Consider the following 15,445-nt stretch of genomic DNA (forward strand, 5'->3'; position numbering starts at 1 on the left):
ATATATATGTATGTATACAAATATACACACATTACATATATCTATATATGTATATATATATATATATGGGTGTGTGTGGGAAATATATATATATATATATATATATATATGGTGTGTGAATGGGTATATATATATATATATATATATATATATATATATATTATTATTATTATTATGATACATTAGTCGCATCACTTGTCTCGTATTTGAAAGCAGAGTAAAAGTCAATAATTGAACTGCTGTACTGTTTTACTATTTGTAGAGGCGCGCCCGTGAAAGAACCGTCCCATGTTATTGTTGAGACGTTGGATATTATAGGCCGGCCCCGATTTGATGAAATAGAATTATCTAAGGTATGTATGTATTTTCGTAATATAATTAATTTATATACTGTCCTCAAGTACGCGTGCATGTCGCCGTAAGATGATTGGACGTTGGAGTCGGGCAAGGTAGACACAGAACCGAGATACAAGTGTCTGCTCAATTGCTTCTAAACATCAAATAGACAGCTGATGAGTACCACAGCTGCAGGGTATAAGATAGGTCTGTAGCATGGCAAGGCGATAAGTACATGCGCACATGTATATAAATCGATCCATGAGTACATTCACGTTAATGTTGGTAGGTAGGAGTTTGGGTAGCGCTCAGGAGCATGATTCCATGTGCACGGTCTTTACGGTGTACAGATGCTCTAGGCGTTTGCAGAGGGACCGCATGTGTGACACCAGAGGGGACTTGTGGGGTAGAATCGCTCAAGAGGCCTGAGTGAGATAGTTGGCTCGACTGTTATTAGCCTGGCCAGGGCACACAGAGCAATCTCTTATGAGCCTGGCTAAGGTGCGCATGCATAGCTAGAGGCACCTACCGTAATCGACTACCGCTTGACGCTATATTCTTGTACTCTCCACAGAGTGTGAGTTGGCCACACTTTGCAAGTTTGGCTATGTATGCCAAGCGTCGAAAGGGCTTAGTTTAAAGACTCGAACACACTAGGTCTATAGGTTACAATGTCCGTCGTGGTACTAACAGGCTTGCTTTCAGCCGCTCTATTCATATTCTCGAATTCGTAGTGTATCTGTGCAATTTTCACTCAAACTCTAGTGCCGGAGTATAGTCAAGGTACGTAGAAACTTTGGCACAGGTGAACACACACATTGTACTCAATCCATAGTCTGTACTATTACATCAGGTCACGACACCAGACACGGCACGGCCGTTTGTGTCGTTTGCGGATGAGGCCGGGCGACCGATGTTCTGCCACAGAGATGTGCTGTCTGTCACATACCCGCGCATGGCTAAGAGGCTAGCTAGGAATCAAGACACACCCCCAAACTTATAGCAGTATACATACGGGTTGTAGCAGATGCCGCGTGCTTGTAGCAGGGCGTACGAACTTGTGGGGGAGGCGTAGGAACGGTGGCGTTTGCGGTGAGTGCGTACTACAGCCGGTGTTAGATAGTCGCGACTTGGCAATCAATAAAGCATTGAGCAGGTAGCGCATGCGGTCGTTGAGATGGGGTTCATCGCTAACTGATTCACAATGAAGTTCTCAGGTACACTTGATGCGGTGCATTGTTATTCGAAGGCAAAGCTCGAGCTGAGGGTTTTGGTGCTGTTGAGGGTGTTGATTTGGTGTGTTGTTCCTACCTCTGAAAAGCTCAGCTACAGCTGAGCATGCATGTATGCGCGCGTACAAAGTGGCGCAGAAGATACACAAAGAAATCAAGAGTCTTCTTTAATCTCACTCCCAAATAAACTTTCCTCGGTACATTTTACCGTCATTGGTTGCTAAGCAACCCACCTAGTCTCGACGCTCATCACCTCCTAGGGTGTACCGTGGCTAGACATCGCACGTGAAATTCCAGGCCCTGCTTTATCCTCTAGCGCTGTTACTAACTGATTTAAGCTAAGTGTCATGGCACTAGATTGTGGCCGAAACCTTCTACGCATTATCATCTTCATACACTTGCTACTTATCTAGGCGTGTTATAAGGTTTGGAGTTTATGGTTTTGGGATTTTAAAAGCAGATTAATGATGAATTTAAAAGGGTATACGTTTAACTCCATGTAAGGCTTTGATGAACACGCGCTTTAAACGGGACCTTTCTGGGTTCATTGTTCTCATGCGCAGTTACTATCTTCTGCTAGGCAGTATCAGACACATACGTTGTATGTGGTATCGGAAGCCTTCTGGCCATACATATACATGATACTAGATACCGTGCACATACACATACATGATACTAGATACCACGCACATACATATACATGATACTAGATACCATGCACATACATATACATGATACCAGATATCATGCACAAGCCTCGGTCTGAATTCTTCTAAAATTGAATACTATGTTCTCTTACAAACTACCTCTTGTATTTATCCTGCATATGCGCTGCTACGAACTCGCGCAACTGGTCCGTAAATACTTGCTTCGCCGCCAGATAGGTTTGGCGGTCTTCCGGCGGCACGTTTTCCTCCACCCACCACTGCTTAGGCCAATCCTGGTCACTGATGTTACACACATGCCAGCCCGCGCTTTTCAGTAGGTAGTCTTTGGCACAGGTTTTGCCCAGCAGAGTGCTGTACTCATACACTGCCACGGCACTTGTGAGATCGTCAACGTAATGCGATGTGCGCCCGTTCACCTCAAAGCCGATTTTCAACGCCGGTAGAGCTATGTCTAAGTCAACACCTGCTTGGGCGTCTAAAAACTCGACCACGACCTCCAAGGCACTATTGTTCTTGAGGCGAGTGTGCGACTGTTTCGGCACCTCATTGTCGGTATCCGGGGCGTTGGTTGGGTCAGGGAAGTTCTGTACCATCTGCCGCACTATATCCGTCACACTCTGCTGGAAGTTGCCCATAGTAGCATCGTCAGAGATACGCGAGAACCCCATGCGACACTCATCCAGCACCCCATGAAGGGCCCGATGTGTGCTCAGAAGATCATCGTACACGTTCCGCTGTGTGTGCTTGATGATTTGGAACAAGGTGTGGGTCCGAAGTTTGTTTTCTAACGGTAGCTTGCGCGGCATCAACTGCGCTATATGCGGTGCCACTTCTGCGAGCGTCTGCGCAAACACCTTCTGCCAAGCACGCACACGCTTCTCCTCTCTGAGCCCCTTTTCCTCCTCACCTGTAGGCCTATCTACTCGTACCTCCACCCTACCACCCCCATTCCCTACACCCCCATACTCGTCCCTATCCTTACTAACCTCATCCACAGTCACGTGCTCAGACGTGGGCACACTCAGCAGCGCCAGACTGTGCAACACCGACAGAATCGGCGCTATCCACCTTGCGTCTGTGGCTGTGTGGCTGGGTGGGGTAGCATGAGACCCCACCGATTGAGACAGAGAGTATATTTTATGTGTGTGTGCTCGTTGGGGTGCACCCGTTAATTGTATGTAGTACGACACAGTGGGCAGCACTGCGTCTTGCAAGGTGCGTGTGAGCGCACAGGCGCCCCTGTCCACGTGTGTGTTGAGGTGCGTATGTCCGGGTGCAGACGAGGCAGGGCTGTCGTATTGGGCCAGCGTGAACTGGTCAATCCTCAGCATAGACACCGCTCTAAGCATATCGTCCAAATAGTACACCGAGAATTCGTGGTTGGGTAGGGGGAGTGTCCGCGGTCCCATAGCCACAGGTGCGGGTACAGGGGGCACGTCATTGAGCCACCCGTGCATTCCTACCAAGTTATTTTTAGCCGCGTATCTGTGGGCGTGCGAGGGTTGGTACAGAATGTTCTTGCTATCGTACAGTGTCTCACTCACCAACTCGCCTATGGCGTTGAATAGTCCCGTGTGCGAGATACGCATGGCGTGGTACGTTCGCATGATACTGATCACATCCACCATGCTAGTGATAGCGTCTGTGGCTGCCTTGGGGTTTGGCCGAACCCCGCGTGTGTCTGTGTGCACACACTCCCACAGACCCTGTTCCCGATTGCGTGCTGTTCCTGTACGCACCAGACCTTCAAGAACATCGCCCAGCGTGCGCAGGATGTATCTGTACTCCTCACGGTAGTTATAGCCACTGCGTGCAAATGCTGTCATCGTCAGCAGCGCTGAGTCCCTATCTAGCAAGTCTACTATGCCTTCAAACGCCTCGCCTTCGTGGTGATCGTCATCTGCCTCAGCACCTCCAGCAATTCCTCTGTGATAGTCCACCCCCGGATCTGGCTTCGTGGCATTCGCTCGCTCCCTTCGCTCACTATCATCCATGCTACCATCCAATGAACTGGCAGTATGCTTCGGCGTAGGTACAGATACACCCACCAAAGGATCCAGACAGCATGTCATGTAGGTATCATTCCGTCCGTTTCCGTACACAATACGGTTGATCCGCACCGCACACTCTCGCAGCAACGTATCACACGGGTGCGCAGCCGTACTGGCACACGTCGTCACCGCCGCTAGCTCATACAGCGACATCCGGTGCCTGAGCCCCACGGCGGTGTCGACCAGAGTCTCCCACACTTTACCTACCAGCTTCTCGGTCGAGTCATTCATGCGGCCCTTGGTCGATGTGAGCAGCACAATGCACGAGTGCACCAGATCGTTGCTGTACATGTCGCGTGGATTGATGGCCTGGTGTTTGTATTGCTCTACCACCGCCTTTCTGTAGGGGCTGTACTTCTCCGTCGTCAGCAGCCGCATGGTCAACGGTACTGTGTCGGTGCCTCCATTCCTCACAGCCCTGCGACTACCCGGGTGTCGCACCATGGGCATGGTCTGTTGTTGGACGTTGTACCTCGCCAACCCTATCTCTAGCTGCTTGTTGCGGCTGGCATCGACAAACCCGGGTGCATATGATCCCAACTGTTTGGCCGTTTCTCGGGCTGTGTAGAGCGACAGCCTCTTCGCAATACCATACCCGTCATCCCAGCTCCCTTGCAGCCACCATTCATTCGGCTGCTGTCCTTGCTGATAGTACGCTGTAGGTGTGTGCGTGTTGGTAGGTGTATATGTAGGTGTGTGTGTGTTGGTAGACGTATCTGTACGTGTGTGTGTGTTGGTAGGTGTATATGTAGGTGTGTGTGTACTGGTAGGCGTATCTGTAGAGGTGTGTGTGTTGGTAGGTGTATCTGTAGTCAATTGATCCTCCCTTCCCTGCCTGCCTGCGGGTGTTTCAGTATGTACAGCCACTTGCGCATGTGAGGAAGGGTCCTGCATGCGTACTGCAGTGTGCATATCCGCTTGCCAGTGCTTCTCGTGAGTCTCCCCATGCATACACGTGCTCACCTCTGTATCATCCGTAGCCACAGGTAGCTCCGTCTCCAACTCCGCCAATTGTCTATCCAACGCCTCTCGCTGGCGCTCCAGCACCGCACGCGCATCGTCTCTGGCGTCTAAGTACCGAACATTCTGTTCGCGGAACATGTCCTGGCTGATATCGCACCAGTGCACCCTCACCACAGGCTCCTGCAGGATACGCCTCTCCTTCCACGCCTTCATACGCTCATACTTCCACCGTTGCCACCGCACACGTTCCTTCTTGTCGATCTGGATACTGTACCAGTCATTCACCCCGCTCTTCAGCCTGCGTGTGCGGTCGTAGTTGGGCGGGGTCAGCTTGTTGTGTGGTTTGTGTGCCTTTCCAAACGGATTGATCAGTGTCCCGCTCTGTTGTAACTTCTCCTTCTCCGTCCACTCTATCTTGAGCTGCCGTGCCTTGAGGCTCAGTTTCTCTGCATCTACTATGTACGGTACATCTGCTTGCCCAGTCCTTTTACGCTGTGGATTCGTGTGTGGGGTTCGCGTTGTCGTCTCTGTGTTGTGCCGTGTTGAGGTGTGTGCGTGTGTGTGATCCTTTGTTGGCTTTGATTGATGTATTGCTGATGTGTGTGTGCCGGTGTGTACTGCATCTGATTCATACTGTGATTGTGTGTGCACTTGTTTCTGTTCCCAATTTGGTTGACGTGTGGCTGTATTATATGAGCTATTAAGTATTTTATCTGTCACATGCTGTGGTGTTGTGTGCGTATGTTTCAGAGTGTCATGTCTTGTACGCTGTGCTGATGTGTGTGCATGTCGCAGCGGTGCAAATGCGCTCGATTGTGATGGACAGTGTGCAATTGTAAGTGGTGGGCTGCAACTATTCGGGTACGTATAGCTTCCAGCTGTTTTCATGCACCCTTTTATCATGGAGCATCTCCTCAAAGATATATAACGTCGCATTTTGGCCGTGTATACTATAACTAATAATCCTACTGCCGATTCACCTTAATCCCACGAAGACGCTGATGTCGACGAGAACGGTTTGAATGCGCTTATCCACATGTACCTATAGCCAGAATAACTAGGTATGAGAAGGTAAACACCAGTTACAGCTATATGCATATCAAATCGAGTAGTTAAATAGCACCACCGTTATTAGGCTAAGTTTTAATGATCACTGACGCGATATAACACACAGCCACTGTTGAGATGATGTATCGGCTTCTCTGACGTCCGCCTGCTCATTACCGCGGCATACACTAGTTGCACAATTATGTGTGGTTCGACAATGAAAACACACTACTATGTACACGTATACATATGCATATTTATATTGATGCGTGTGTATGTGTATGTATGTGTATATATACTACTACATATCTATGTATATACGAATACCACTAAAACAAAATACATTGATAGCATACAAATGATATAGAGTGTAATTGCACGAAAGTATGAGCCATGGGCCCGTGGTGAGTCGGTGACTGCGGGTGATCTGAACATGTCATCACTTTTGTGTGCATTGCGCGGGAAAGTACCGAACGTTCTTTCATAAGTTCGCGTGAAAAGAAAAGTAAAATAAACAAAAACGCAAACGCATATTTTATATATACACACACGGGATAGGCAACCAAAAAGCGTAAGTTGCGCTGGTATACTCACACACACGTCACACGTAAGTGTATATAGGGATGTTGGGCCATGTACTGAGTCTAGCTGTGCTAATACTACTGCCTGCATGCACACTTGCAGACGCACAGTTGGCTATAACCGATGTGAGTACTAAGATAGACCTGCGTTCACAGTTAGTCAAGACTGTACACACCATACGTGTGATTAATAATGGAGATGCAGAGGCAACCTACTTCGAGGTACATTTCCCCGAACCTACAAAGGGATCGTATGCCTTTCATAGATGTGTAATGGATAAGACAGCCATGATACTCAGAGATGTCACGGAGGTGGATGCAAGCCGTACTCCCAGTGCTGACACGAAAGTGGTCAAGCTTAAAACCCCCATCTCTGCGGGACAGGAGGCGACTATTACCCTCCGCACGGTGGTCACACACGCTTACTTGGCTTTCCCTGCTGAGATCGCACAACAAGCGGATCAGTATATGAAGTACAGTTTCCAGAACTACTTCAGTACTCCGTATGAGGTCAATTCACAGACTGTAACGGTGTCGGGTGAGAAGATTATTACGGTGAATGATTCGCCACACAAGGGCAAGAAGGAATCAGAACTCACTGTCGGTCCCTACAAAAGTATTTCAGCGGATGCTGAAATGAGGTGAGTGTATGAGAACCTAGTCGTGACTGTGCTTTTATGCGCGTGTTCACAATGCCTCTGCATTTAATATATTTATATATATATATATATGTGTGTGTGTGTATGTGTGTGTGTGATGTGTGTTTGTGTTTGTGTTTGTGCGTGTATGTATAATATATATATGTATGTATGTATGTATGTGTGTGTGAGTGTTTGTGTGTGTATGTATGTATGTGTGTATATTTGGATAAATACACATACAAATATATATATATATATATATATGTGAGTGTGTGTGTGCATATTATTATTCTTATTCTTATATATATATATCACAATCCCGCATCTCACATCTTTACTTATGTAGTCTTGTTCATTATCGGGGATATGTAATTTCATTTACACCTGACTTATCAATTCATTTGTCCTCTCTCAATCGTTTGCTAGAACTATATTTGTTCCTATTAGCTGACGTGTCCATGGGCTCTCGACATAATCTGTAACTGGTTTGTGCGTGTGTATGTGTAATGAGATACAACTAGAAACGCACTATTCTTCGTATCTATCTCGGCGTAAGAAATATTTGTTTGTTTCATATATTGCGGGTAATCAAATCTTGTGTTTGTTGATACCCAAGTATGTTCGAAACAAGGTAAGCTTTTCTCGTTTTTGAAAAATGAATTAGGTGTATAGAACGAACGGTAATAGCTATGCCAGTTTATAGGTCCATATTTTATTTTTCACTATGTATATATATATGTGTCTGTGTCTGTGTCTGTGTCTGTGTGTGTTTGTGTGTGTTTTATATTCTATATTTATATATATATGCATATTTATATACATACATTCATATATTTAAATATACATACATACATGCATTTATATATATATGTGTGTGTGTGCGTGTGTGTTCTATATATATGTGTGTGTGCGTGTATGTATGTATGTATATCTACGGTACAGCATATGGCATGCAAGTGTATAAGTCATTGGTATACTTGGTGATACCGAACACTCTCGAATATGTATTCTTTATTGTATGCATAGGCGATATAAAATGTTATTCGAGAAGTAAAATCAATTTGATTGCCAAGTTGGGCTTTTCTAGTATCCCAAAGATCTAGGCGCCAATACAATTTCCTTGTGTGAAGCAGCAATCAGATGCATCGATATATAGTCTAAACAGCAACACGATTGCGGCCTTGGCATTAATTCAAATTATCACAACAAACTCTTCTCAATGCCACATTCTCGAACCACTTTATTGCGATGTACTTTGACATTTCCGTCTGTACAGGCTCTTCATTGATAGTATGCTTAATTGCCTTGTAGAGTTTCTACCGTCGTACTCTGACATTCCAACACCACTCCATCTCTTTAGCTATACCACAGTCATCGTCAAGAACAACGCACCCTTCCTAGTGGCCAAGAAGTTCGTGCGCGAAATCTCTGTATCTCATTGGCAGAGAGTTAAAATCGATGACATCCTCAGCTTACACCACGATGGCGCTAAACTACAAGGGCATTTCTCCCGTGTGGATTTCCAGAGGGCTCGTAACCAGGCTCCTGCAGCGATTCAGGGATGGAAGACCCATCTCCCTGTAGAGGCCAGGGACTTTGACTACAGAGACGAGGTCGGCAACATCTCCACCAGGTGTGTAATGGGCAATGTTGTATCTGTAGAGAGAGTTACAGAGATCATTTCTCAATACATTGGATAGTTTGATACCTGGGTGAAGTTTTATTTTTATTTTACGAGAGATGTGTTATTTCTTGATACATTGAGTAGTTCCAACCGGAGTGGAAGTTTCATTTTGCGAGATATCAGTCTTGGATACGGCCGAAATTTGCTAAGTAGAGTAAAAGTATCGTTCGTTTATAGAAAGGGTTGGCATCGTTGGTGCTTGTGATCGAACCTGCGATGTAAGTTAGGCCCATGGTTCTGGGTGTCGCATTGCTATTAAAACCACAGCTATAGGACGATAGACCTTTGCATGCTTCAGATTTGTAGTTCCTGGACAGCAGTCGTTTTCTTGTTTACGTGTATATGCATGTATGTCGTTACTTAAAGATAGTAGTCACTTACCGATGCCGCGCGAAACGTAGTACCATAGGTATCTTGCTATTTTATTGGTCAGTGGTCTATTGTCACCGGTATCTTACACCGCTTCAAGCTGCACATTCACACTCCACGAGCACGTTATAACTCAAGTTCATAATATATCCAACGCAGTTCGGTCTCGTCAAGCTTGAGCGGGCACACACTGACACTCATCCCGCGATTCCCGATCTTCGGAGGGTGGTCCAGTGGATACATGCTTAACTACACGTTGGACAACGCCAATCATCTGGCCTCAGATGGTAACTATGTGTATATGCACGTGTGAGGTTGTTTGTTTACTCATCCATACAGTGTTTCGCAAAAAAAAATAAGTTTGTATATATATATATATATATGAGTTTCGCCGGATCTATACTTCGGTTCTGAGTGCACGCGTATTCACAACGCTGCAGTCTGACGACCATGGACTACCCAGCAGCAATGTTGCCGTGCGTGTGGCGCATGTTTCTTGAAACATTGTGCGTCACAACACGAAGCATCGTCTCACACAAGGCATTCAGTGCTACCGATTTTTTCAAACGTGCCCGTTCCAGTTTCAATCGCTTCACCAACTCATCCTTCACTCTCATCTACCCGCAGGCAACGGAAACTATCAGTTCAAGGTTCCATTGGTGCCGCATGTGTATGACAACATGATCGTAGACGACCTGGAACTCCGCGTCGCTCTGCCTGAAGGCGCGACGTAAGTGGTAGTATGGTAATATAACCGTGCTTTCGAATTGATCTGGGTGGTAGTGTGGTACTATAGGCGTGTTGTCGAGTTGATTTAAGTGGTAGTATGGTACTATATCCGTACTTTCGAATTGGTTTAAGTGGTAGTATAGTACTATAGGCGTGCTGTCGAGTTGATTTTTGTGGTATTATGGCACTATAACCGTCCTTTCGAATTGGTTTAAGTGGTAGTATGGTACTATAGCCGTGCTTTCAAGTCGATTTGTATTACAGTAATCTCGTGTACATAGTTGCTTTGGTATGATTGAGGAGCTTGGCCCATATTCTAGCTTATGCAATAGTTCAGACGGATTCATTACACACCCCAACGCACATGACCACGCATGTTAACATATACCTTATGCACCTTTCCCTCTGTGTATGTGTGTATGTGCCTCTCTCTTTCTCTCTAGCGATATCACTGTGAAGAACAAGTTTGGGTTCGACGAGCAGACGTTCGATGTCAAGCACACCTACTTGGACGTTGGGGGTCGCCCGGTTGTGGTTCTGACCAAAGCCAATGTTGTCAACGATCACGAGGCTGACTTTGAGGTATAGTGTGTGGACGCTTATGTGCATGCATATATGGGACGTATGTCGTTTATTAATACTTGTGTATGTGTGTATGCATTCATGTATAGGACGCATGTCGCTTATTGATGCTTGTGTGTGTGTGTGTGTTCATGTACGCAGAACTAGTCCAGCACCCAATTGTACAATTTGAAAAATATGTGATACATGAATTATCAACGTATTCTATATCTCCCTATGTATTAAGATACATCTATTTTGGTGTGCATGTGTGCTTGTTGCCTTATCATAACGTGTGCGTGTCTAGATAGGTGCTATAAGGAGCGAGTCCGTAAACGAGATGCGCATGTTCATATTTGTACTTCAGTCAGCTGCAACGGGCTTATGTCTAGAACACATTCCTCCCTGACACCACATTTCAGATCAAGCACTCTCTACTAAACACAGAACACCTATCCTTCTTCCTACTAAACAAAGAACACCTATCCCTCTTCCTACTAAACAAAGAACACCAATCCCTCTTCCTACTAAACACATAACACCTATCTTTCTTCCTACTAAGCACAGAACACCTATCCTTCTTCCTATCAACCACATCTCAGATCAAGCACTCTCTACTAAACACAGAACACCTATCCTTCTTCCTACTAAACACAAAACACCTATCCTTCTTCCTACTTAACACATGACACCTATCCTTCTTCCTACCAACCACATCTCAGATCAAGTACTCCCTGTCGTCAGGCGCCATCTACCGCCAGCCGTTGGTGTTGATTGCTGCGTATTTCTGCCTGTTTTCGCTATTGATCATCTACCTGCGCTCTGACTTCACTATCGAGTCGGTATGAGTGCTGGGCCGTCTATTTGTCCTTCCTGTAGCTTACAGTGTCGTTAAACGTTAAACGCACGCGGGTGTGTTTATGTGCGTGTGCTGAGGTTTATCGCCAAACAGACATGTCTCACGCAATTGGGGCGAAACGGTTCGTTTATGGTGATTTATGTTTCATAGAGAAATACGTTCGTTCAGAGTGACACATGTTGGGTATGCGCTCTAGTACATCTGGTATTCATTGCATACAGATACGTGGTAGGACCTTACTTGACATAAGAATGCACACGCATCCTTGTATAGTTCATTCGCATGGATGCGCTCGCAACCCTGTATTGTAAGTTTGTACATATGTTGTATGCCATTAGTGTACGCACATCGTTGTTTTGCATCCGTGCTTACGGCATCCTTGTAGTTTAATCTTTCTTTCGCCGTTGAGATTTAACGTGCATTCTTTCTGGTTTATGCGTTTCGATTACATTGGTATGATTTGCGCTATCAAGATTTAACGGGTATACTTTCTGATTTATGCATTTCAATTCCATTGGTATGCCTTGCAGCTTTAACGTTTAACGGGTATTCATTCTGGTTTATGCATTTCGATTCCATTGGAACTACAGAAATCACACGCTGTCGTGCCGAAACAGGAAGTCACTCAGAAGAAGAAGGTCTAGGAATTGACTTGAACTGGAATACGAGTTAGGACTCGATACCGTATAGTTCATATGAGGAACATTATATATATATATGTGTGTGTGTATGTATGTATATGTAGTTTACTGAACCAAAGAGTGCTCGACTTGGTAGACTTTGCGTACAAAACAAAGCAGCATCTGCGCACGGTATTACACGTGTGCATCTTGCAGGAAACAGAGCGGTTGGGGTGACAGACACTGTTCATTTGCGACTTCCACCTTGAACGGTATCTCTGCGTGGATCTGTACCTGTGTAGATTTAGGGCGAAAATTATATAACGATAAAAGAATAGTTGGAAGCGTTGTATTTATATACTCGCAGCCTTTACTTTTCGTATTGTCTTTAGGACTCGTGGTTTCCATAGAAACGACATGCAAGTGGACAATAAAATTTAATAATGATGTACGCTGGCCTGAGAGACTATAATATCAGCAGCAGACTCATTCCGATGAGATCGTACATTGACTGATACTGCCTCGTCCCGTGACGTCTCTGACACATCTCGTTAGAATACTTTTTGTCGTCCGTTGCATTTTGTACTTCAATTAGCTAGCCTTGTACACGCCTGGCTATAGCCGCCAATGAAAGCCGTGGGAGTACCCTAGCTAACCCTTCAAACCATGGTCCAGAGCGGCCGGTAGTGCGCGTGCATCCCGTCGGCAGCTACATCTATTAGGGCTCCGTGAAGCTCACTGGCAATTGGGTGTTTATACTTTAGTTAGACTCTCTAGGGTGTGGCAGAATTCTCAGTGATACAGACAGATGCTCTATGTCTGGCATGGCGCATGCGGTGCATTTGGCGTCGTAGTACGGGGTTATATGGCTTTAGTAGGAGTGCCAAGTTGGAGAAGGGTAGGGGCAATGTAGGGGCCTACCCTCACAAGAGCTTCATCAGGAACCCCGAAGACAAAGGGCAACCCGGAAAACAGAGCTGAAACAAATCACGCTCTTTAAATATTTTTGACTCGTTCAATTTTCTGTATGATATAATCATGATATCAGGAGGTTCAAGCAGCACATGCGAATTGAGCAGCAACCGGGGAAGGCTAGTAGGGCGTTGCATCTAGTGGAATTCTATCATGGACGCTTAAAGATATATGAACCTCAAGACCCGTGTCAACTACTTGTTTTAATGAGCATTTTCGAACTAAAATGTAGTAGTAAGAGATACTTTCAACTGTGGTTATAATTATATCATCTGATAGAACAATATAGGGCAAACGTACACGCTCAGTTGTGATAAACTAACCAGCGATCTTTATATTGAACATATATTTGTCGTAATAATGCTGTGGGCTTATATAAATAACTTTACAATAAATACATATATCCCTCTAGGTCCTAGGAGACGTTGATGAATAGTTTTCGAGGAGACTCAATCCACAGGATCTGACATATAGTCTCCTACGACATAGAGCAGATCTGAATCTTATATGTATATGACTTTGGGACATATCATATGTAGCCTCCTGAACAATGAACATCGCCTTCTTGATAGACATGAATCTCTTTTTTTCAACAGGGGGCTATGAATTTGATACTTCCGACAAACCCTAAAACTCAGGGTTTGTGCTACGCAAACTTATATTTGTCGCGCAATTTTGGGGGGGGGGGTTTTAAATCATGAAGTGCCATAGTAGTCATACTCTAAATATACACTTAGAGCGTGTTGCTATACTTGCTATCGACTCTATATTTACATCCGGAAAAGATAAGAAAGATACCTTTATAGGCTTAGCCTCGTTTCAATTGATGCAATTGAGTTTTAGTACGGTTGTGACTACGCAATATTCACCGTGCTGTTAAATAGTATACTTAAAGTTACTGATTTACCTTGGCTGCGTTCCAAGTTCCACAAGGTAGACGATCACACAACCCGAGACCAATTCAAGGCCTGCATTTGTACCAATCCATTAGCATAGAACATGAACACCCACGGCTGAGTCAGAGTCAGAGATGGATGCGCTTGCCGTCAGAAAAGCCCATTGGCAGAAGATATGGTCTATCCCTAACACACCCTGGACCATCAAAGGGTATTCGCGCAGTGCATACCGTACCGGTTTTATCATCCCGGAATTGAATGTGATGCTAGACGCAGGTCCGCAACACTTCAGCACGCCGCACACTGTACTGGTCACACACGCACACATTGATCACATTGCCAACCTGCCACTCACTCTTATAGGCGATGCGGAAAGTGGACTAGTAACGGATGTGTATGGACCGCAAGCAGCGGAGAAATACATTAGGAACTATATACATGCCATGTTTGAGGCGAACGCGATGCAAGAGATTGATGAGATTGATTGGTATAGATACAAGGGTGTTAGTGCACGCGATGTGATTCGCATGCCCATCAAGAAGACTCTTTTAGAGATGCAGGTGTTTGAATGCGACCACGCAGTACCTACAGTGAGTTATGGGCTGAGCGAAGTGAAGCAGAAGCTCAAGCAGGAATATCTTGGTAAAGATGGCAAGGTTATAGCTCAGCTTAGAAAGGACGGTGTCAGCATCACTCAGGAGGTGGTGGTGAAACGGCTTGCGTATGTCTGTGATACGAGTATACGTGTATTCGAGATGAATCCGGGTATTCTCGAATACCCAGTGATATTCATTGAGTGCACATTCTTGTTCGACGATGAGCTGCAGAACGCCATGGATACTCAGCACATACACTGGCAGCAGTTGAAGCAGTATGTAGAGACGCATAGTCATATAGAGTTTATGCTGTTCCACTTCTCACTGAGGTACAAGGATAGTGAGATCAACAGCTTCTTCCGCGAGATCACAGCGAATGGGTTGAGCAATCTCCGGTGGTGGACTAATCAGCCCGATGCGCAATAGCATGCAGTGTAATAGCTTGAATTGCGAAGTCAAGACTATGTCATAAGATAATAAAGCTATGCTCTCGTACATGTTAATATACAATATATCTTCTTAGGTTTCACCAGATACGTCGATATATCTGAGAAATTCGTACGGAATATCTATGCGTACAACTGCAGCAATGAAAAATGCATAATTTCAATTCATTTATAAATCATAATATATATATATA

General features: G+C 45.2%; 3 protein-coding genes across 3 annotated transcripts; 2 read left to right on the plus strand and 1 right to left on the minus strand.

Moving 5' to 3' along the window:
- Positions 1-2,197: 2,197 nt before the first annotated feature.
- SARC_01013 (hypothetical protein) lies at positions 2,198-6,280 on the minus strand. Its single transcript, XM_014305294.1, has one exon. The coding sequence runs from the start codon at positions 6,184-6,186 to the stop codon at positions 2,371-2,373; it is 3,816 nt and encodes a 1,271-aa protein (XP_014160769.1). The 5' UTR covers positions 6,187-6,280; the 3' UTR covers positions 2,198-2,370.
- A 565-nt stretch (positions 6,281-6,845) lies between these two features.
- On the plus strand, positions 6,846-12,884 carry SARC_01014 (hypothetical protein). Its single transcript, XM_014305295.1, has 7 exons — positions 6,846-7,519; positions 8,880-9,152; positions 9,732-9,859; positions 10,200-10,302; positions 10,745-10,883; positions 11,585-11,704; positions 12,312-12,884. Exons 1-7 carry the CDS (start codon positions 6,921-6,923, stop codon positions 12,363-12,365), a joined length of 1,416 nt encoding a protein of 471 aa, XP_014160770.1. The 5' UTR covers positions 6,846-6,920; the 3' UTR covers positions 12,366-12,884.
- A 1,172-nt stretch (positions 12,885-14,056) lies between these two features.
- SARC_01015 (hypothetical protein) lies at positions 14,057-15,302 on the plus strand. Its single transcript, XM_014305296.1, has one exon. The coding sequence runs from the start codon at positions 14,344-14,346 to the stop codon at positions 15,229-15,231; it is 888 nt and encodes a 295-aa protein (XP_014160771.1). The 5' UTR covers positions 14,057-14,343; the 3' UTR covers positions 15,232-15,302.
- The last annotated feature ends 143 nt before the right edge of the window (positions 15,303-15,445 follow it).

This window comes from Sphaeroforma arctica (genome assembly GCF_001186125.1).
Source record: "Sphaeroforma arctica JP610 unplaced genomic scaffold supercont1.36, whole genome shotgun sequence".
Lineage (NCBI taxonomy): Eukaryota > Ichthyosporea > Ichthyophonida > Sphaeroforma > Sphaeroforma arctica.